We start from the raw sequence: 23,914 nt of genomic DNA on the forward strand, positions 1-23,914 counted from the left end.
TAATTAATGAATCTGCAGGATGTGATGAATTTGTTAGCCATGGAAATGAGAATTCAAAATAAAGAACAAATGCAATATTTTATGGTGTTATGTGCATTTTTATGGCATCCGAGGGGAGCTAGAAAGCCATACTAGGGATGATATCTCAGATTGGAATTTATTGGAGGCCACTTACCGGTAGAAGTAGAAGATTGCACAGAATCACATACAGATATAATTGACGGAGAAATCACATATTTTCGAGAAAATAAAGACTCATATTTTATTAGTTAGTTGGGGAGAAGGGGGTTGATCGACGCCTTACTTTTTTCCGACGCCTGTACTTAAAATTGGTAATTTTCGAGTTGAAGAGTGCATCTCGACAATCATTTATGATAGGCCGGCATATATAGGCTTAAATGTCCCGCCTGTCGGTTTATGCAGAAAGTAACGAAAGAGCGCAGCAAGGGAGATAATCTCGAAACTTGCGTCTATTTTCTTTCACATAGCTGAGATTGTGGACTCGTGCAAATAGTACCAAATATAATCATCAAAACAATAGGTCTGCTGTTGTTTTGTGTATGACATAGTTGGTCCTATTTGAGTATCAACTAACTTATAATTTACTATTCTTACTTTGAATAAAAAATAGAATCAGACACCAAATTAGCTACCTTTGAATTATTCCGCCAAATGCACTACTTTATGATGTCGTAATGGCGGCTTTTACACATTGACCAATGTCGTATGTTTTGAATTTTATTAATACCACTTGGGTTAACGTAAGTACTGTTGTTAGGGACAGGTAGGAGGAGAAAAATAGTTAGACTTTTATTGGTGAGAACTTCACTAAGGTCATAACACAAGATTTTGCAGGCCTCTATGAATGTTTGCATGCTGTGGCAGTTTTTTGACAAAATTGATAGGCCTCATAGGCTCTAATATTTGTATTCAATGCAAAAATATTAATGACAGAAACAGAACGAAATCAATTGACATAATAATCATTCAAATATTAAGACTGATTTAAAGCATTTTCTGATTGAAATATCTTATTCTTAATTTCATGAATATGGAGTTGTAAACACGAAATGTGTGATTTTCTAGCCGCTGAGAATGAAAAACAATTTTGTTTTGAATATTTTTGGAACTCTTGTAAATTTTAAATAATACTTCAGGTTCTTTTCAAAAAGTTCATCTTACTAGATCTACAATATCCTTGTCAAAACAACACGAGACAATTTACCGGAAGAATATCGTTGTCATGGCGTCTTAGTAACGTCATTGTAAACAAAAGAAGATGAAAAAAAATTAACACGGATTTTTACATAAATACTATCAATGTCGTGTTAAGATGTACAAATTTTTACTCCCCATGTTAATACAAAGTTTGGGAAGTTTCTAGTATGCCGGTCCCCAGAATCACGCGATTGCGCATGAGCAGTTATTTCCCTTGCCGTTGCTATGCAGAATGTAAACAAACCGCCATTTTCCCCTCGCTTCAACAAAACGCATTCGATCGAGTGATTAGGGTTAGGGTATATTGTTTTAAGATTGGAACTGTTTTATAAATCCACTCTTAAATCTTCCTGACTTTGGGCTAATTCATGTAATTTTTGCTTACAAAAGGCACTGCCAAGTGCCTTTTGTGACCAAAAACTTGCATGAATCAGCCTAATGTTGAACAGTGTCGATATACCATCTTATAGGAGTAAAGCATGAAACATGCAAAACTTAAACAGACCGTTAATTAAATATGGCATTGTATGCGATCTACGAATTAGGGTTAGTGTATATATAGCTCGGATATTGTAACTGTTTTATATTCACCCATGCTCGCATCTATACCACTTTGGGCTTATTCATGCAATTTTTGCTTACAAAGAACAGGAAAGTTTTGCGAAACTTGGATGAATTAGCCTTGGTCTAATGTTGAAACATGCCCGATATTGTGCGCTAAGTTTTGGCAAGTAATTGGTAAAAGCGACTTACCGTTTACTTAAGCTCGATATCCTAACCTCCTAATGTCCATATTCAGAATATTTTTTTCTTTCAAATCAATGGTGATGTACAATTCAATCAACCAATTACTAGTAATTAGTTATCACTTGTTAAATCCCTGCATTTCTCACAAAAATCTCGCAATTTTAGTAGCATTTCACTTTGAGTCCTATCAGCTACTTCTTCATCAGTCTTCATTACGTCAAAACACAAGTGACGCACGTCATGAATATTTATGAGATTACGTCAAAAACTGATCATGTGACCACATTCCTAAACAACGCAAAATGGAGTTTTATCTACTAAACAAGTACGTTATTTTACGAAACCTTTTAATTCTCATTTAAAAAACTGTGTTTAAAAACCAGTTTTTTAAACCCAATTTTTCACAAGGAAAACGATTTTTGGCTCAATTTTGCGATTTGTGGCCTTTTTTATCGATTTTGTCGATCGCTCACGCGATCGTATTATATTGTACACCGCCTTCGGCGGCACCTATTTTAGCGCCATTTTTATAGGGACCGGTATACTAGAAGTGTTCCCAAAGTTTTTAGATTAGGAATGATTTTCAAAAAGTGATCTTTTGCTTACTGAAATTTCAACATCAAATTCGACATATTCCGTGTTTTTCCCATGGAACAGATATATGGAATTTTTCAAAGCAATTATTAACGGAATGTTTAAAATGTTTGTAAAAAAGGATTCTCTTAGTTGTATTTGATAAATTTATGTCAAAAGTTAGGTAGAAATTTGTTAGGCTTACACATGAAAAATTCTTAAACATAACGGGGAGATCTTTTGGGCGAATTCAGACATCGTTTTATGAAATTCTATAGGCAAGACATGATGTTTGAATAGTTTCCCTCTATATTCTTAGAGAAGATCTATAGATGGTTCCAACAAACGCATTCATACATGATGCTATAGTGAGGACTTAGCATAATTGATAAAACATTGTAGATCATGAAGCACAAAACCGAACCCCATCTTGTTTTTTTGACGTGAGTACAACGTTTTGGCGCTCTTCGCTCATTGGACAACTCACTTCTTGGAAACCAATCAGCACGAGCAAAAAGCAGCCAATCAACGGCATGCATATTCCCTGGAAAGTATATAAGCACGAGATTTTCAGGACTTGGCATCATTTGCATTCGGCGCATTGTCAAAGCAAGACGCAAAAATGAGAACCTCTATGCTTATTCAATCTTCCACCATTCTTGGCACATTCCTGTCATCAACAGGACGTGCAATGCATATAGACATGTATGAGTAAGTAAATGAAAGTTTATTCGTTAATTTTATAAATTAATTAAGAAAATAACGTCAAATTATTTGTTGCATTGCAAAAAGAGCGTCCATAGCAACGCGTTTTGTGTTTTTTGCAGGTTGGGATGTGATGTGTGGCAGTTAAGTAAGGAGATGAGTGCCACCCTAGGGGTAGGTTATTGAATGTTTATTTGTTTTGTATACTGACAATAAGTCTCTCACATCTCTGGTACTTTCTAACTCTTCCTTTCCCTTCTCTTAGCATGAGCTGCTGTCGCTCGGTGAGAGAGTCAACAGCTTTGCCACAACCACTTCTGCTGCTGCTCTGTCTTTCTTCTCGGCAACAGATCTGCTCTTCTTTCTGGCTTTTCTGCTCTTAGTTACTTCTGTTGTTGGTTCTGTTCAGTTTGTTCAACAGTTCAACACTGCAATGAAAGACCTGAAAAGCAAAATGGCAGGTCTAGCAGAAGGTTAATATTGTTATAAAATTTACTTCGTGTTTTATCTTGTATTTGGTGCTAATATCCTCACCACAAGTGGACGAATTGGTTAATTTGTTTACTGATATTTTCAGAGAATGTGCAGATGAGGCTGGTTTTGAATGCTTTGCTGAACGATGCAGACGAGACAGAGAAGGCATTAGGTTAGTATAACTTTCGCCAAATCTCAATGTGCAAATTGAATTTCCCGTTTCATGAGCTTAAAAGTTATGGGTGGAAATTTATCTTAAATCAGTCTTCATTTTACTAAAGTTACTTATATTTCAATCTAGCAATGAAATTGAACGCCTTAGCCGAGGAGCAGAAAAACTTGGCCGGGTGGTTGAATTTTCACACAGAGATGTTCAGAATCAGGTACCATTAATTTACTCCGAAGTATTTTGATTTCATGTCTTAATGGGTATTAAAAAAATACAAAATTATTTATATTTTACGATTTGATTTCAGACTGGACTACTTAAGCCACGGCACACCCAAGGTTCAGAGCAAAAGAAAAAGATGAAGCTACTGACGTTGCATCAGCTTATTTTTTCCTTATGTAACAGTCAAATATGTTTAATAAATTATTGTTGCCTGAAACTTCATTTGAATGTTTCTTTATTCTGCTGAAGATGTGAAGTGAACTACAGATTACTGAACATGGAATTCATTACATATATACATAGTTAAATACAAAACGTACTGGTCCCATTTTTAGTAAAGGGAGCTGTCCCTATTTCAACGTATTCTAACAATGTGTTTTGTACACTAATGTTACGAACAGTAATGTTTCGATTAAATCATTGAATATAAATTTACAGGCAGGCCCGTAGCAACGGTTTCAAAATTGGGGGGGGGGGGCTTCCCAAAAAATCTGACCAAAAAAAAACCAACCTAATTTACTGTCCAAATCCTGGAATTTGCCAGTCCTCGACCTTACAACAAGTTGGGGGTGGGGGGGGGGGGGGGCAACATCTAAAGAAAAATTTACTATAGCAAAATTTACTATAGCAAAATACTATACTCAGAAAAAAAGTGCCCCCTTCCCCCGCGTTCTACGGACCTGACAGGTGCTAGTATTTTTCATTTAATTTTCCACTGAACTTATGGTTACACATGATCAGCGATTTGAAATGAATGGTCGGTGCTTAGCTTCACTAGATAATATTGAATCAAAATTAAAACTCTTAAGGGCCGGTACACACGATAACGCTTGCCTTGTAAGTCATGGAACTTAAGTTCTTGCCTTACCGTGTGTACACCCTTAATACACGGTTTTTCGAGCCTTACAAGTCTGAATAGAGCACTGCTCTATTTCTTAAGGTCAGATGATACGTTCCTCGAATATCTGTTTTGCAAATCTTCGTAATGTATAAAAAATATTCAAAATTTTAACTACCATCTGATTTCTTAGCAGGTTTCTTATTGTCTTGAAATAATCGAAACACAAAAAGTGGGATATTGGCAAATAAATTTTTTCCCAAAAGGATTATATAGGTAACACTTTCCTCTGGTATCTTGCACAAAAGCCTGGTAACTGGTAAGGTACCTTAATTTTTTGCGAGTAAACATGTTAAAGTAGCAATACTTCAATGACAAAATCTTGGAAAAAATTATATATTAATGAGGAACGTATCGTCTGTCCTTAATACAAGACTTAGCTGAAATTTTCTTCTCAACCAATGAAAATCATTCGCCCAAATGTCATTCTATTTTTATCAAACCATACACGTGGGTATATTGAAGTGAACACAAAGTATTTTCGAATAAGCTAATGAAAATACCCACAAATGCTTCTGTTCAACCTCTTCCTCTTTTTTAAAGAAGTGTGAATGTACTTGTTGGTATAATTATTATGAAGTCTGATAATCTATTCTTCTATTTTAATGACCGAATGCACGATTTATGGCTGGAAACACGTGGGATTTACGGAAATGTATATAATCTCGTAAATCTTGCCTTAACGTGTGAACACGAGAGCCGCACATCCTGCAAAACGTAAGGTTTTAGACTTATAAGGCAAGTCTTACCGTGTGTACCGGCCCTTAGGAATACAAATATTCCTTCTGTTATTTACTTACGTAATATTAATGAAACAGAGGTCTAATCTGGTGAAAATCTATATTGAATTTGTAACAAATAGACAATACATGTATATACTGAAAGAAAAGAAACACAGTATAAACAATGTTTATGTTTAAAAAAAAATTAAAGAATCCCTTAATTTTTTTGAAAGTATTAAACAGTTAAAAGACGTAGCACATAAAAGCACACAAGGATAAACATCTAACTTTCAATTTATGTGACCTTAAGGCAAAAGCGAAAAGGTCAACCTTTTTATTTTTTCTCCTGCAAATTTTTTTTTTACCATTTCTACCACCCTCTTCCAGGCGTGATCCAGGATTTTTTCTAGGGAGTTCGCCTCAAAAATTTCCAACCCAGAAATTTCTTGTCAAAAAAAAACAAAACAAAACAAAACAAAACAAAAAAAAAAAAAACAAACAAACAAACCTGGACAACTCTTTTTCCCAAAAGTGAAAAACCTATTTCTGAACAGTGGCCCATATTTTCTGTGTGTGTGGGGGTGGGGGGTGGGGGGTGGGGTGGGGGGTGTTAAAAGTCATTTTTTTTATGTGCATTTAATAACTCAGCAAATCCAGGGAGGGCCGGTGTAAAGACGAATAACAACCCCCATAGAATAATGACCGGGGGTCATTTTTGCCGAGATCATTATTCAACGGCGAAAAATGACCCCCGGTCATTATTCAACGTCGAAAAATGACCCTTTTGCCCGTAGAAAAAGTGTCATCACCCTAAAAATCTGCATACCCTACGTGAAGAAAAATGACCCCCGTAGAATAATGACCCCATGTGGATTAAAGAGGATTAAAGTTGAAATTTGGGGGAGGGGGGGGGGGCAAAAAAAAATCAAGAGACCTGTTGGCCAAAATGCTCACCTTAGCTAAATTGAGAATAAATCGATGATATGTTGATCTCATTACATTTTACAATTATTGCTGGGTTTTTTTTAAAGATCAATGCGATGATTCAGAACCGAGAGGAGTAAAAGATTTATCGAGCCCAAAGGGCGAGGTTAACATTGTTTTTCGATGGTGAAAAATCATCGTACTGACTGAAAAAAGCAGCAATAATTGTTTTATTATATGATTCAACGAGTAAATTGATACAAACTGATTAAGTTTTTTGTTTACATTTGCTCAAGTCCTAGCAAATCACAGTGAGAGAAATGAAGTTAACATAAGTATCACCCTCAGATAGTTATAGATAAGTTTAAACTTTAGATTTAAACTTTTAATGTAACATAAGCATAACTAGTATAATTTTGCATTTGAAATCTATTTTTAATGCAATGTAGAAAAAATGAATGTCAGGCATAGCATCGAAAGGGGAAATGGGGCATTATAAGAGGCAAAATGACAAGTTACCTTAAAAATATCTTTAATGAACCCCTCAAAAAGTTTATTGATGTAAGGGGGATTTCCTTTTACTCTACTGTATCAAAAAAGGTAGGGATAGGGCAACCAGACTTGCAATGAACATTTACAAGCGAAAAAAATAAAAATTGCGTTCATGAAAATGGAAGGGGGAGGACACCGCACCCCACCCCACCCCTGATTCTATGAGCCTGAATGTAATGTTCACCTTGTCCACTCAAGTAGGAGAGATTTTTTTTAAAATATACTGTATAAAAAAGAAATGGTGGGTACGAGACTGAAATTGGTAAGATTTAAATTCAGAAAAGGGGGAGAGCAATCCCTCCTCATTCTCCGTTTCTTTATGCCTGAATATTATGACATTGTTCAATTTAGTGGAATTCGGATGCAGGTGAAATAACTTTTCAGAATTGTTTTCAATCTATTTTTAGTTCAATGTAGAAAAAATAAATCCACATATTTACCTGGAAGGTCAATAAAATGGTCTGTCTTTAATGATAAACTGAAAACATTAATTTATTTCAATATACAATGTATTGAAATTTTTTTCATATTGATTTGACAAATGTATCACTGTGGATTTAAAAAAATTTCCTCTTACATGTATGTATCCTATTCTCAGACGACCATTTAACAGGCTTGAATGTACATTATACTGGGATTCTTCTTTATTATTTCTATATTTTTGAAAAGAAATTCCCATAGATTACTGTTTATAAATAAAATTGAATGCACATTATACGATTGTAAATAGATAAATCATATACGGTGCCAAATTTGATGCTGCACCAGATGCACAGTCATCTTGACAAATTACTAGTGTCGTTTACTGATTTTTATTTGGAAATTTAAAAAAAGTACACCTGACTCTAGTATGTCTCTTCAGTGATGCTCAAGCCGAAACGTTGGAAATCTAAAATATTTAAATAAAAAAGACTTTGGAAAGCTGAAAAAATGTGCCAAAGGCTGGAGCCAAATACGTCGAAGGATTAGAGCTATGTATGAAGGAGATAATCCTTAATTTTGAATAAAGTTCTAAATTTTACCACAGCAGTTAAATATATATCCGTATTTTCAAGCTCGTACAGAAGTACTTAGCTTCTGTATAAGAGACATTAGGGGACTAACAGTCCACAAGCAGAGGCCTCGACATGTATTTCAGACATGCAGAAATTTTATGTCCTTCTCATGTTTGCCACGTCTGCTTCATATATGGACGTTCTACTGACTATAGACGATAAAGACCAACTAACAATTAAATTGTCTGACAAACGGGATAACTTCAGCCGTTTCTATCGTCAACTTTCCTTATTTATGTAGTTATTTTTAGGGAGGGGACGATATATCGAGATATCGATAATATCGATTCTGTGTGAGGACGATACGCATATCAATACATATGAAAAAATATCGCCAAAAAATTCTGACTTATGTTTTTCTTTGTTAGGTTAACATTTTGGGTTTAGTTTATAAAATGAATATGCTAAATATGAAATACATAATAATTAACATAATAATAATTAAAATAATTTTGTTTTACAACAGATATACAACTTCTTTGAATAAATTACTCTTTTTTTGAAGAAATGTTTTGTTCATTTCAATACAAAAACATTTTATAACCAATTCAACATATCGTGATACATATCGTATCGTGGCTCAAATATCGTGATACGTATCGATATAGAAAAAGTTGTATCGTCCCAGCCATAGCTATTTTCCACTATCATTTGACGTTTACGTCTACCAATTTAATCGATACCCAAGAGCACGATTAATTTCTAAATCGAGGCAGACTATTGACAGATACATGTAAGGTGATGTTACAGGGGTTTCAACAACATCGTTTAAAGTCAGCATTTCGTAAAGTCAATGGTCGTATCAATGACCCTGTCAACAAATATAACCTATAATTGGGTCAATTGTTTGCCTTTGTTTATATACTAAATTCGACGACGGAATGTCCCGTTTACCTGATAAAAATTTATTCATTGGGCTCATGGCGGGTGTGACGGGTCAACAGGGGATGCTAACTCTTTCTAGGCACCTGATCCCTCCTCTGCAAATTCGGGGTCTTTTTTACGCCCTGTTTAAATAGAATTGTATTGTTTGTGGATATTTTAAAATCATCACTGTTCGTTATCTTCACCTTTTTTCATTAGAAAATATATCCACAGTATGTCGTTCGCACGAGATATTATTTCATTTGCGATACATTCTACCTCATTTGCACGACTTTTTATGTCATTCAAAAAATATATATATATTACATTGCATAACTTTTCGTATTTATTTCCGAAAACTTATCTCATTCATTTTTTTCCTTCACTTTTTAAAAAAAAGTTGATCATACTCAAAGCATGCTGAATACTTTGGGAGACATGTTTACCATTGAAAATCAAGAAGATCCCCCTTGTCTGTTATTTAGCAATGAATGTTTATAATCAGTCAAATATCCAAATATGAAACTGACAAATGGAAGACAGTCATAAAGGGAGATTACGTTAAGAGTTATAACCAATAGTAGCCATTTTGCGATTTTCAATATGTGCTGAGAACACAATAGGTTTAAAAGATAGAAATATGCATGTAAAATTGCATTTTAATTGTGCGTTCGTCCAGTGTTGGTCAAAAAGGGCATAAAGAAGAATTAAACATTGAGGTTCAAACCTTGGCATCAATCCCCTGTTATAAATTTGGTATCACTCTGTTGGAAGAGGGGTCATTTTTCAATGGGGGTCAATATTTTATAGGACGCACATATAAAAAGAAATTACCCCTAGGGCTCGATTTTTTCTACGGCTGGGGGTCATATTTTGTCGTTGAAAAATTATTCGTCTTTACACCGGAACCCCCTCTAGATCTTCTTCTTCTTTTTTTTTCCCTTGAGCGGATGACACAAATTCTCTGTATTAGCTTGTTAAATTTGCTCTCTGCCCGAGATTAATACATACCTTTTCATGGTGTGAGTCGAATTTTCCAGTCGGCGAGCTAGATTGTTGACCACATGCATGTGTTTCGTATACAGGACACCCCTACTTGTTTTTACCACAATTTAAGGTAGATAACTCAATATTTCAGGCACCCCTACTTCAAACCTGTATTTTATCAAATTATCAATCATTAACCTACTTCAATAAGACAAAGTTCGCTTCTATAGAGACTTTTTTTCAAATATATCGCTCCAGACTTCCTTGGTCAAGCCTCTTTATTGTACACCACTCATTTATTCCCCGAAAATTACCTCACGACATTTTTAATATATTCGATCAGTGCATATTATCAGAGACCTATATACTATTACTATTAGCAGGTTAGTATATAGGTCCCTGATATTATCTATTCAAGATATATTACTAAAGTCAGGTACTCTTCACACAATTGCTCCGTAAAAAATAGTACCATTCATGATCAGCAGATACAACATTACAACAAATATTAAGAATAATGATGTATATTTAATACGTTAAAGAAAACAAAATTAACGTAAAAAGATTTTAAGAAAAAAGTTTTCGTATTCCTACGCTCGTTGCCTCCTCAGTCTTTTTCACGAAATATATAGGTCATACTTCGACTGATAATGATAAATCTTTTCACCAATTATATTTATAGCACGCCAAATTCACAAAAATTAGATAAACATAGTTTAACAGTTGATAAACTAGGTTTATCGATTGTAAACTATAGTTTATGAACTGTAAACTATAGTTAACGATTCGTTAACTGTAGTTTGCATTTGTAAAACTATATTTAACGGTTGTATAGTGTAGTTTACGAATGCTAATCTATGTTTATCTGCCTGTAAATAAACGTTAACAATAGATTTTGCTGATAAATATAGATTCTCATATGTAAACTATAATTTGCATTCGTTAACCATAGTTAAGAGTTGTTAATCAAAGTTTTACAAATCGTGAAACTATATTTATCAGATAAAATATGTTTTACATTCGTTAACCATAGATTTCGGTTGTAAACTATAGTTAACTGTCATTTATACTCACAAACTATATTTAACAGACGTAAACTATACTTATCGATCGTAAACTATAGTTTTGAGAGCTAAACTATGATTCACATTTGCCAATCATAGTTTATCGTAATAAACTATAATTCACACTCGTAAACTATAGTTAAGAGTTGTTAAATATAGTTTATGAATCTAAACACCTGTTAACGATAATGGGATCAGTGCAGAGAATATTAAGGACATGTGTTGAGCATTATCTAAAGCAAAAGACCGAGTTATATATAATCAATATTACTTTCTCTATTTAAACAGGATTAATTGTATTTGTTTTAAAATGTCGTGTATATATACATTTCCTATGGGAAATTTTTAAAAATATGATAAAATTTTAATTTTTTTAAAAGACAGAATATTACGAGATTTTTGCTCAAGCAGAGGAGGTTGAAGCGCGTTTTACAATGTGCCAAGCATTTTCCCGCCACATCTCATCACCAAAACAAAGAAACAGAAAGAGAGGAAATGCAGTGGCGGATATAGATAGGGTTGTGGGGTTTTCAACGTCCTCCTTTGAATTTAAGAGAGAGAGAATGAGAGAGAATTCCCAGATTGTTGTGTTTGTTCCGTAAAAGGCCACTTTTATTTATTTATGAAGAAAATTCGGTTGTTGAAAAATAAATTCCGCGCCTGCAATGTTACATGTACTGTGTTATAAATGTCTTTATTTACAGATGAATATAAGATATACATGTATTTTATTAATGACAGATCACGCATTTTTTTAAATAAAAAAAAAATAAAATTTTAATCAATAATTTTCCTGTCATTTTTGTTTTTATTTCCAACTAGATTTGCTTTAAAATAATAGAACATTTACTTTTAATGCCAACAAGAAATATACATGCATATATATTTAACAACAATTGTCGTTACATAGCAAAATCTTATAATGCTGTAACTAGGATTAGCCGATCTTTAATTTACAAAAAAACTATTGTTAACTATAGTTTTGATCGTAAACTATGGTTTAGAGTCGTGAAATCTAGTTTCACAGAAAATTGTGCATCTCCCATACAAAATAAGAGATTCTGTTCCTAAACTGTGTTTCTCAAGTGTAAAACTATGTTTATCGCATTTTTGTGAATTTGGCGCAATCGTAACTTCTCGGCAAAGTAACGTGATTTCCGAAGCTCGTCGGATAGGATCTTCGCACGTGTGTAGACCTAGGCTATTTGGTCTTGCAAGCACAGGTTTGTGCACCGTACGAAAGCCTATTAGGATCAAACTACGGTAAAAAAAAAATTTAAAAGGCGTTATAACGCCTTTTCAAAAGGCTTTATAACGCGAAAAAAGGCGTAATAACGCCTTTTGAAAAGGCGTTATAATGCGGAAAAAGGCGTAATAACGCAAATAAAGGCGTAATTACGCCTTTCCAAAAGGCGTTATAACGCGAAAAAAGGCGTTATTACGCCTTTCCAAAAGGCGTTATTACGCCCTTCTAAAAGGCGTTATAACGCCTTTCTAAAAGGCGTTATTACGCCTTTCCAAAAGGCGTTATTACGCCTTTCTAAAAGGCGTTATTACAACTTTCCAAAAGGCGTTATTACGCCTTTTTAAAGGCATTAATACGCCTTTCAAAAAGGCGTTATTATGCCTTTTGAAGGGCCATTATTATGTTTTTGACAGGCCCGTGCTTTAAAAGTGAGGGGGGGGGGGTCCCATAAAATTGACAAGCAAACAAAAAAAAGAACCCCCCCCCCCGAAAAAAAATAAACTGCCTAAACTTGAGGGGAAACTTTTTCTAATTTTTCGGTAAAACTTTTTTTAAATGCAATGACTTGCCCGAGTTTAACCATACTGCAACAAAATGTTAAGGGACCAAGCAATCAATTAATGATTTTTTTTTATATTTAAACTATAGCAAGACTATTCTCCCAAAAAGTGGGGTGGGGGACCCCCCCCTCACATTCGTACTACCGGCCTGTTTGAAAAGGAGTTGTATCCAAAAATGGAAAGGCGTTATTTTAAAATAGTAAATATATGAAAGATTGAACCAAAGCCATCTTTATTTATGCAATATTAAGATTATAGTTTTAATATTATAAATAATATTATAAATTTTTGGAAAGGCGTAATAACGCCTTTTGGAAAGGCGTAATAACGCCTTTTGGAAAGGCGTAATAACGCCTTTTGGAAAGGCGTAATAACGCCTTTTGGAAAGGCGTAATAACGCCTTTTAGAAGGGCGTAATAACGCCTTTTGGAAAGGCGTAATAACGCCTTTTAGAAAGGCGTTATAACGCCTTTTAGAAAGGCGTAATAACGCATTTTAGAAAGGCGTAATAACGCCTTTTGGAAAGGCGTAATTACGCTTTTTGGAAAGGCGTAATAACGCCTTTTAGAAAGGCGTTATAACGCCTTTTAGAAGGGCGTAATAACGCCTTTTGGAAAGGCGTAATAACGCCTTTTAGAAAGGCCTTATAACGTCTTTTGGAAAGGCGTAATAACGCCTTTTAGAAAGGCGTAATAACGCCTTTTGGAAAGGCGTAATAACGCCTTTTGGAAGGCGTAATAACGCCTTTTAGAAAGGCGCAATGACGCCTTTTGGAAAGGCGTAATAACGCCTTTTGGAAAGGCGTAATAACGCCTTTTAGAAAGGCGTAATAACGCCTTTTAGAAAGGCGTAATAACGCCTTTTAGAAAGGCGTAATAACGCCTTTTGGAAAGGCGTAATAACGCCTTTTAGAAAGGCGTAATAACGCCTTTTGGAAAGGCGTAATAACGCCTTTTGGAAAGGCGTAATAACGCCTTTTAGAAAGGCGTAATAACGCCTTTTGGAAAGGCGTAATAACGCCTTTTTTCGCGTTATAACGCCTTTTGGAAAGGCGTAATTACGCCTTTATTTGCGTTATTACGCCTTTTTCCGCGTTATAACGCCTTTTCAAAAGGCGTTATTACGCCCTTTTTCGCGTTATAACGCCTTTTGAAAAGGCGTTATAACGCCTTTTAATTTTTTTTTTACCGTAGTTTGATCCTAATAGGCCTTCGTAGCACCGTTCCCTAGTGACGCTTAGATCATGTAGACTGGGTAACAGTATTTGCTACGGACATGAAGAAGTTTAGAACTATACACCACTTTCATAACAAGTGCAGGTTTTTTACTCAAGCCCTAGACTTGGCTAGAGGGGCTGATTTATCTAAAACGATGCTAGGTCATCGATCTACTCAGTTTTAAAAACACAAAAATGTACTATTTTTGAAAAGAAAAACATTTCTAGAAACAAAAATGAAGTTTTCAAAAGGTCTGTATATTCAAAATATATATTAAGTGTTAAATGTCGGATTCAATTCTATGACGAAGGACTATATTCAGTATTGCTCCACAGCCGCAACCGATCTCGCGATTTCCTTTGCGTTTAACAACGGCCGTCAATGCATTTCTGGACGAGTTCATTGATTACTCTAAAAGGTGACAGGTTGACCCATCTTAAACATCTGCCTATACTTTGAGTGATAGTACTTTGATAGCACAAAATTAAAAATTAAATTAAAATCTATCCTTCATCGATCTATAGTTTAAATTTGCTATTTAAAAAAATTGGGCTATCTTTGATAATCCATAACGGCTTGGATTTGTTTTTAATTTTTTTTTTTTTTTTTTTTTTTTTATAGAAGATTCTATCATTGGAAAGTTAGATGGTACACATGTAGCACAGGCCCATAGTACGCGGGATTTTTTTTGGAGCCCCCCCCCCTTCACTTTGAAAACGTTGCTATAGGCCTGTAACATGCTATTTGGATTAAATATTCCTGAAAATGAGTGAGGTGTTAAATACATTTTTAAAATTATACGATTAATTATATTTAGTCTATGTTCTATGTTAAATTAAAACTATTTTTTAGGCATGTGCAACTTTGTGATAAAGTCACTACATGCATGTAACGATATATATGTGTATATGCAGTTTGTTTCCTAGTACATGCATATTTTATTCAACAAAAGATGTTGAAACTCAGTAGCCTAAATATGATATATGTCATTTTAGGATATTTATGGCACTTTTATAGTTGGCTTTCTACAGCTTGAGTATCTCTGACGTTTTGTCAGTAAATACTTGTTTTTTATTAGAAATCATCTGAGCACAATGAAAATTCGAATAAATTAAAAGTCGAATATCTTGATTATGGGGTAACCCATATCTATTCTTGTTAAGACAGGATACATCAACTTTCGGTTAGAGTATAGGATAAAACCAGGCCCCGGAAGTCAAGTAGAAAAAAAATTAAATATTTTTCAAAATTGCTTTCGAAAGGTGGTGTTATCTGCAAATTTAGAAATTAATTCAATAATTAATAAACATTTTACAGGCGATTGAAAATTTGACTTAAGTTTAAGTCTGTTTCATGATCCTGGGGCCAGAAGTTCAGAATGAATAGTCTGGGTTTTACCAAATATTTAATTTAATTTCTTGCCCCCCCCCCCCAAAAAAAAAAAAATCCGTCATTTTGCATTTCTTTAGAAAATTAAATACACGGTAAAATTGTTTTAACACAAATATTCTACTTCCAAGGAAAACTTACTGTGCGTATAGTTGAGGCTGAATGTATTTTACCGATATACATGTATTTATATCGTCTACTCAGCAAAAAGTAAAATGGATGTTACTAACCAAAATAATATTGTATTTCAAATCATATACGAATGGATCATAGCATTTTGCGATGTGATTGAAATTCTATCTTTCTAATATTTTCAAGAATTATCAATGTGTTTTAATAAGACAATTACTAATTAATGAATGATTTGGGTGTGGCGTTGATCATATATATAGACATTCAATATATTATTAGTAAAATTTGAATCCAAACAGGCACAATTTAAAGCATAAATATTTGCTGGATATGGTCCTAAAGAAATATTGATGGTTCAGTTCGGGGACAGTTCCCCCATGAAACGGATGCTAATAAATATATTCTTTATTTCAGTTTTGACGGTTACATCATTTATTTCTCGAAGCAAACTACATAAACCATATTAGGCCATCTTTAAAATAATGTCTGTTTGCCCTCTCCCGATCTAGGGTATAAAAAAAATGGGTCAGTAGGTAAGTGGGAAAATATTTCCCTGAAAATTTCAATATCAATGCCGAATTTTCAAAATGTATTGAAATAATTTTTTAAAAAATATATCGTTTCCTGGAGGTTAACAAGTTTTGAGTCGAGCCATTTTTAGCCAGTGGCGGTAGAGGGAAAATAAACAATTTTTTAAAGATGGCCTTAGTTATTTTTTTTTCACCTAGATCCTGAGTTGTCGTTACTGAGATTATGGACTCGTGCAAATAGTACCAAATATAATCATCAAAACAATAGGTCTGCTGTGGTCTTGTGTATGACATAGTTAGTCCTATTTGAGTATCAACTTACTTATAATTAATATTCTTACTTCGAATAAAAAATAGAATCAGACACCAACTTAGCTACCTTTGAATTATTCCGCCAAATGCACTACTTTATGATGTCGTAATGGCGGCTTTAACACATTGACCAATGTCGTTTGTTTGGAATTTTATTAATACCACTTGGATTAATGTACGCACTGTTGTAAGGGAAAGGTAGGAGTAGAAAAATAGTTTAACTTTTTATTAGTTTGAATTTCACTAAGGTCCAAATTCATAGGATTTTACCAGCCTCAATGAATGTTTGCATGCCGTGGCAATATTTGACAAAATTGATAGGCCTATAGGCTCGAATTTGTATCCAATGCAAAATGTTAATCATAGGGACCTGAGGCAATCTTAGCAAAATCGGGTATATAGTATAATAGGGGAATCCCCTAATAATCGCCTATTATACTATATACCCGATTTTGCTAAGATTGTCTCATGTCCCTGTGATGTTAATTTATTGAGACCGATTTAAAGCAATATCTGCATTGGAATCACAGGAAATGTGTGATTTTCTAGCCGCCGAAAATGAAGAACGATTTTGTTTTATGGAGCTCTTTTTATAGAGCTCTTGTTAATTTTAAATAATGATTCAGGTTCTTTTCAAAAAGTTCATCTTACTACAATATCCTTGTCAAAACAACACGAGACAATTTACCGGAAGAATATCGTTGTCATGGCGTCTTAGTAACGTCATTGTAAACAAAAGAAGATGAAAAAAAATTAACACGGATTTTTACATAAATACTTTCAATGTCGTGTTTAGATGTACAAATTTTAACTCCCCGTGTTAATACAAAGTTTTTAGATTAGGAATGATTTTCAAAAAGTGATCTTTTGCTTACTGAAATTTAACATCAAATTCGACATATTCCGTGTTTTTTCCATGGAACAGCAATATGGAATTTTTCAAAGCAATTAAAAACGGAATGTTTAAAATGTTTGTAAAAAAGGATTCTCTTAGTTGTATTTGATAAATTTATGTCAAAAGTTAGGTAGAAATTTGTAAGGCTTACACATGAAAAATTCTTAAACATAACGGGGAGCTCTCTTGAGCGACTTCAGACATAGTTTTATGAAATTCTATAGGCAAAGACATGATGTTTGAATAGTTTCCCACTATATTCTTAGAGAAGATTTATAGATGGTTCCAACAAACGCATTCATACATGATGCTATAGTGAGAACTTCGCATAATTGATAAAACACTGTAGATCATAAAGCACAAAACCGAACCCCATCTTGTTTTTTTGACGTGAGTACAACGTTTTGGCGCTCTTCGCTCATTGGACAACCCACTTCTTGGAAACCAATCAGCACGAGCAAAATACAGCCAATCAACGGCATGCATATTCCCCGGAAAGTATATAAGCACGAGATTTTCAGGACTTGGCATCATTTGCAATCGACGCATTGTCAAAGCAAGACGCAAAAATGAGAACCTCTATGCTTATTCAATCTTCCACCCTTCTTGGCACATTTCTGTCATCAACAGGACGTGCAATGCATATAGACATGTATGAGTAAGTAAATGAAAGTTTATTTGTCAATTGTATAAATAAATGTAGTAAATAACGTCAAATTATTTCAATATTGCAAGAAAAGCGTCCATAGCAACACATTTTGCGTTTTTTTGCAGGTTGGGATGTGATGTGTGGCAGTTAAGTAAGGAGATGAGTACCACCCTAGGGGTAGGTTATTGAATGTTTATTTGTTTTGTGTACTGACAATAAGTCTCTCACATCTCTGGTACTTTCTAACTCTTCCTTTCCCTTCTCTTAGCATGAGCTGCTGTCGCTCGGTGAGAGAGTCAACAGCTTTGCCACAACCACTTCTGCTGCTGCTCTGTCTTTCTTCTCGGCAACAGATCTGCTCTTCTTTCTGGCTTTTCTGCTCTTAGTTACTTCTGTTGTTGGTTCTGTTCAGTTTGTTCGACAGTTCAACACTGCAATGAAAGACCTGAAAAGCAAAATGGCAGGTCTAGCAGAAGGTTAATGTTGTTATAAAATTTACTTCGTGTTTTATCTTTGCTACTTATATCCTCACCACAAGTGGACGAATTGCTTATTAATAATTTGTTTACTAATATTTTCAGAGAATGTGCAGATGAGGCTGGTTTTGAATGCTTTGCTGAACGATGCAGACGAGACAGAGAAGGCATTAGGTTAGTATAACTTTCGCCAAATCTGAATGAAAATGCAAATTGAATTTAACGTTTCATGAGCTTAAAAGTTATGGGTGGAGATTTACCTTAAATCAGTCATCATTTTACTAAAGTTACTTATATTTCAATCTAGCAATGAAATTGGACGACTTAGTCGAAGAGCAGAAAAACTTGGCCGGATGGTTGAATTTTCACACAGAGATGTTCAGCATCAGGTACCATTATTTTACTCTCAAGTATTTTGATTTTATGTGTTACTGGGCATTAAAAAATACAAAATTGTTTATATTTTACGATCTGTTTTCAGACTGGACTACTTAAGCCACGTCACACCCAAGGTTCAGAGCAGAAGAAAAAGATGAAGCTACTGAGCATTGCATTATTTTTTCCTAATCAAACAAATATGTTTAATAAAGTATTGTTGCATGAAACTTCATTTGAATGTTTCTTTATTCTGCCGAACATGTGAAGTGAACTATAGAGATTACTGAACATGGAATTCATTACATACGAGGGCCGTTTAAAAATTACGCGGACCTGTTGCACAGAAAATATATTTGACGACATAATCAAGCAAAAAGTCATAAATAATATTGTCGTGATGAGTAATTAACGTATTTCCAACTCGGCCTATGGCGCTTCTTATCCCAGTGCTTCAAATGCGTTTGATAAGAGGAAACCGTTTTACTATATATATAGAAAGGAATAAAGATGTTCAAAACAACTTTGGATATTTTCTAGATTTATTAGGTATTTCTTTCCGACTACAGTTTGGTCTTGACGGCACGACGGTCTGTCTCCAACTGACTAACAAATAACAAGTTTGAGTAAAACCAATCAAACACAAAGATGAAATTAAGTGTCACACAGAGATAAGATAAAAGGGTGACATTCTATAGATGGACAATTAAATCAACATGTCAGATAAACAGCATTGTTATAAAAATCACCATAAATCCTTGTCGTGGTCAAGGTGTGAAAATTACCTTATGGGATTAACTCTGTTTAACGCCAATTGATAATTCCATTTATTAAAATGGTTTCGTGGAATGTTAGATATTTTGCTAAACAAATAAAGGATCAGAAGGCTTTCATAAAAATTATCACAAATAGCAGCAAGAATAACTAAGTAACAAAACAGTAATTAAAGTGAATGTGAACATTTAAAATCTTGTATTTGTACCCCCCCCCCCCCCCCCCGCGTTCTACGGGCCTGACAGGTACTAGTATTTTTCATTTAATTTTCCACTGAACTTATGGTTACACATCAGCGATTTGAAATAAATGGTCGGTACTTAGCTTCACTAGATGATATGTGAATTAATTTTTAAAATTCTTAAGAATACAAATATTCGTTCTGTTGTTTACTTACATAATATTAATAAAATAGGGGTCTAATCTGGTGAAAATCTATATTGAATTTGTAACAAATAGATAATATATACTGAAAGAAAAGAAACACAGTATAAACGATGTATATTTTAAGAAAAGTAGCTTTGTTTGAAAGTATTAAACTGTTAAAAGAAGGTAATTGTTTTTTTAATTTATGTAATTTAGACAATAAAAGAAGCATAAGTGAAACTTGTAAAGTGCGCCTTCTGGTGAGTGAATTAGTAAATAAAAGAAGATTTGCGATAGTTAGAGATTAAGACGTGTGGAAAACTTTATATATGCAGGCGCGGACTCAGACATGGACAACTCGCAGGCGCGGATCTAGAATTTTTTTTCTAAGAGGGGGGGGGGGGAGAGGAAATGAGAGTTGATATAACGTACGTTTGCAGTTTAACAGGAATACTACAGGGACGTTGTATCGTTTTTGAAAGTGGGGGATCAGCCAAGTAAAAAGATTTGGATTGCCAACAAGTTTTTGACAAAAAAAGAGGAAAAAAATCTTCGAACCCGAAAGTCCTATTTCTTGGGGGGGGGGGGGTCCATTTTTTCACAATTGAATTTTCTTCATACATTACTACATTGCCTTTTCACTGAATATTTTCTATAGTAAATGACAACAAATATTCTGGACTCTTTTTTTTCTAACTCTCTCTAGTAAATCCAAAAGGGGGGTGCAACCCCCCTCTGGATCCGCCACTGACTCGCAGCCTCCCAAATGAGAGAGAGAGAGAGATTTTCAGGACTTAGCATCATTTGCATTAGACGCATTGTCAAAACAAGACGCAAAAATGAGACGATATTTGTTACGAGTCTAGGAATATATTAATCTTGGGTAGACATTCCAGTTACATTACAAGGTCTGCATGATATAATATTATACTTTCATGTAAATCAGTTGAATCTGAATTCGTCGAGAAACATTTGTTAAAAAACACTATTACCCGCTGAATGATGGAGCCACGCCCTCCAGCATAGCAACAGTCAACACTGCTTGACGACGGGCGATATTTCAAAAAATAGTGACTGCGCAGAATTTATGCGCGCAAGGTTCACTCTTATATGTATGTGTATAAAACATTCAGTATAATATTATATAAATATTGCATGTAGTTGAGTGTAACATTGAAAATTTTCACCCCAAGAAAACCAATGTCATCCGAGGCGCAGCCGAGGTTGACAATGGTTTAATTTTCGAGGGGTGAAAATTTTTAATATTACATTCAAATACATGCAGTATTTATATACATGTAATATTACTTTTCCTTTACTTCCGTGGCTTTATTGGAGGCATTTCTGTTTCTCCCATAAAACAAGAAGCCTATGGGCAGATTCAGTATCTTCACTTAATCTCGGACATGACTCTCATCATCATTGAAAATGGTTTATTATAGTGTTATTCAAGAAAACAACTGTTTCTAAACAATGTTTTAATAACGGCAAAAAAACATAAAAAAATGGCAGGTTTTATTTGAACTTTAATAACTTTAATATCAAAAAAGTCAGCTATGAAAAACATACCGTCAATACGGATTCATACATTATAGAGAGAGAGACAGACAGACAGACAAACAGACAGAGAGAGCACTCTGCACTGATGAAATCTTCAACTAGAAGGGTCAAAACATGTGTAAAACTTGAATATAAACAAAATCAGAAACTAAAAGGGGTTGGGGGCTACATAGAGCAAACACACACACACACAAAAAACAACTTAACATTAACTTAAAGAGCAGAGCAATTAACTTCATTTATTTTTAATTTTTTTTCTCCTGAAAATATATATCTGTTTATCGGATAAATAAATGTAGCGGAAATTACATGTAGGCAATGTTCGTAATGCGGAGGACTTTCTTTTACACTTAATCACTTATCACAAAGTCTCCTCACATAATGTAGTTCATTTAAGAATTAACACAGTTTTCCCGAACTTTCTTCACAACGTCTTCCCTTTCAATTTTTTAGGGCCTATTCGAACATAAACATGGTCATCTTATATCGTGATGTTTCCTCTGAGCCATTCTATGCAAAAACCCTCCTTGTGTCAAGATGCAGACACATATATATTATATAAACTTTTCTCACATATGCGAAAAAAATTCAATATACATTGCATATGTCTACAATACTCTACAAACCAAAAAGTACTAGTATGCAATGCTGAACTTTGCATTGAAAGTCACGCGTGTATGCCAAAGCAAGGTATTAAATGGCATCGGGGTCTACTCATTTTTTGGAAAAAGTAAGAGATAGCTTAGTATTGTCGTTTGGTTTTTCTTGAACATCGGTTTCAATGGCCTTTCCGATAATTGTCAGTATAAGAATTGTGATAAAAAGCGAAGCAATCATAAAGGCAGAAACTGTAAAACAAATAATCTGCATGGAAGATATTATGAATATCCAACACAGAACCACAGCGCATGAAGTGATGCAAGCGAGGACCATGGAAACACCACCCGTTGAAATCAGCAAAATGATCCCGATTGTCTTTTTAATTGTGGTGAAGGCACTAGAAAGTGTCTTGGTCATCTGCGAGATGACGGTGATGAGGGATAGAGCAATGAGAAGAGTGATGACAACCGAAACGATTAACACCAGAGGTACAAATGGGGTAAGTAATAGCGTGAACATCATGGTCAACACAATGAGAAAAGTGATGAGCATCATTAATCCATTCAATATATAGGAAGCTGTGGTAACAGTAGATTTAAATATATAATCCATCATATAACAAGGCTTATCACCACAAGACAGCTTTCTGGCATCTACTCCTGTTATACGCTGGACTAAAGTAAAGATTCCTCTGGAAATGAAACTTACAAGTTTTGCATACGGTTTAAGAACCACCCACATGCAATATGCAATGGCATTTCCTATCATTTGAACTGCACTTTCCACGGTGACAGAAGACAGGGAGAGGGGGATTACTACACTGGTCTCCGACATTGTCCTCAAATGCACGGCTAGAGCGTTCACTTGCTTGTAAGCGGCAAATCGTAAAAGGAAATCGTTAGCAAAAGATAGAACTGGACAAACCATATACCAACAACATGTAAATCCAGATTTCAGTAGTTTCATTGCTATATGTTATACGTAAACTGACCAAGCTGTCGGCGTTTTGCACAGGTATACACATCTGCATTATCAAGACTTTTCCAGGACAGGAGAAAACATAGTGAACTATTGACGAACTTTGACGGTGGTACGTTTTTAACTGTCCATTTACCGTTATCCGCGTGTTGGTCACTGTTTACATTCAAGGTTTATCTGCAGTGTTCAACGAGCGTCCGTCACCTTTTGTAATCTTTTGTAACTTTTCAAGGTAAATGGACTTATGTAGGAAAGTTATTAAAACCTTCCATGATATTTACTTGATCAATATTACATAACAGTATATAACTTCCATGATATTAGTTGATCAATATTATATAACAGTAAATGCTGGTTTTAATTATGTTCTTACGTTTCTCCCGGGCAAGAAGGAACATGTATATACCTATGAATCAAAGCTGTGTTTATCATACATGTATGAATGGGTTCCCAGACATGCATGGTGTTTTTTGCTGAACCCACAAACCAAATTGTGTCTCCGGTCTATCTGTCACGGGGAATCAATTAGCCCATGTAGTCTGGCGAAGTTTTCAGTATACAGATAAGTAAATGATATGTGTATTAATCAATCACTGTTACATCGCATTTCATCAATTTGCCCACCTAAAAAGCAGTACCGCAATTATCGGAAATCAGTCTATTGGTTCTCTGGTCCGCGGG

General features: G+C 34.6%; 2 protein-coding genes across 2 annotated transcripts; both read left to right on the forward strand.

The window, feature by feature from the left end:
• Nucleotides 1-2,796: 2,796 nt before the first annotated feature.
• On the forward strand, nt 2,797-4,330 carry LOC133196784 (uncharacterized). The gene is made up of 6 exons (XM_061332643.1): nt 2,797-3,249; nt 3,366-3,417; nt 3,509-3,716; nt 3,821-3,889; nt 4,019-4,100; nt 4,194-4,330. Exons 1-6 carry the CDS (start codon nt 3,161-3,163, stop codon nt 4,246-4,248), a joined length of 555 nt encoding a protein of 184 aa, XP_061188627.1. The 5' UTR covers nt 2,797-3,160; the 3' UTR covers nt 4,249-4,330.
• A 13,419-nt stretch (nt 4,331-17,749) lies between these two features.
• On the forward strand, nt 17,750-19,190 carry LOC133196785 (uncharacterized). Its single transcript, XM_061332644.1, has 6 exons — nt 17,750-18,113; nt 18,230-18,281; nt 18,373-18,580; nt 18,686-18,754; nt 18,888-18,969; nt 19,062-19,190. Exons 1-6 carry the CDS (start codon nt 18,025-18,027, stop codon nt 19,114-19,116), a joined length of 555 nt encoding a protein of 184 aa, XP_061188628.1. The 5' UTR covers nt 17,750-18,024; the 3' UTR covers nt 19,117-19,190.
• The last annotated feature ends 4,724 nt before the right edge of the window (nt 19,191-23,914 follow it).

Source organism: Saccostrea echinata, unplaced genomic scaffold (assembly GCF_033153115.1).
Source record: "Saccostrea echinata isolate AGI-Se365-2 ecotype Australia unplaced genomic scaffold, CSIRO_AGI_Sech_v1 ptg000030l, whole genome shotgun sequence".
In the NCBI taxonomy this organism is placed as follows: Eukaryota; Metazoa; Mollusca; class Bivalvia; order Ostreida; family Ostreidae; genus Saccostrea; species Saccostrea echinata.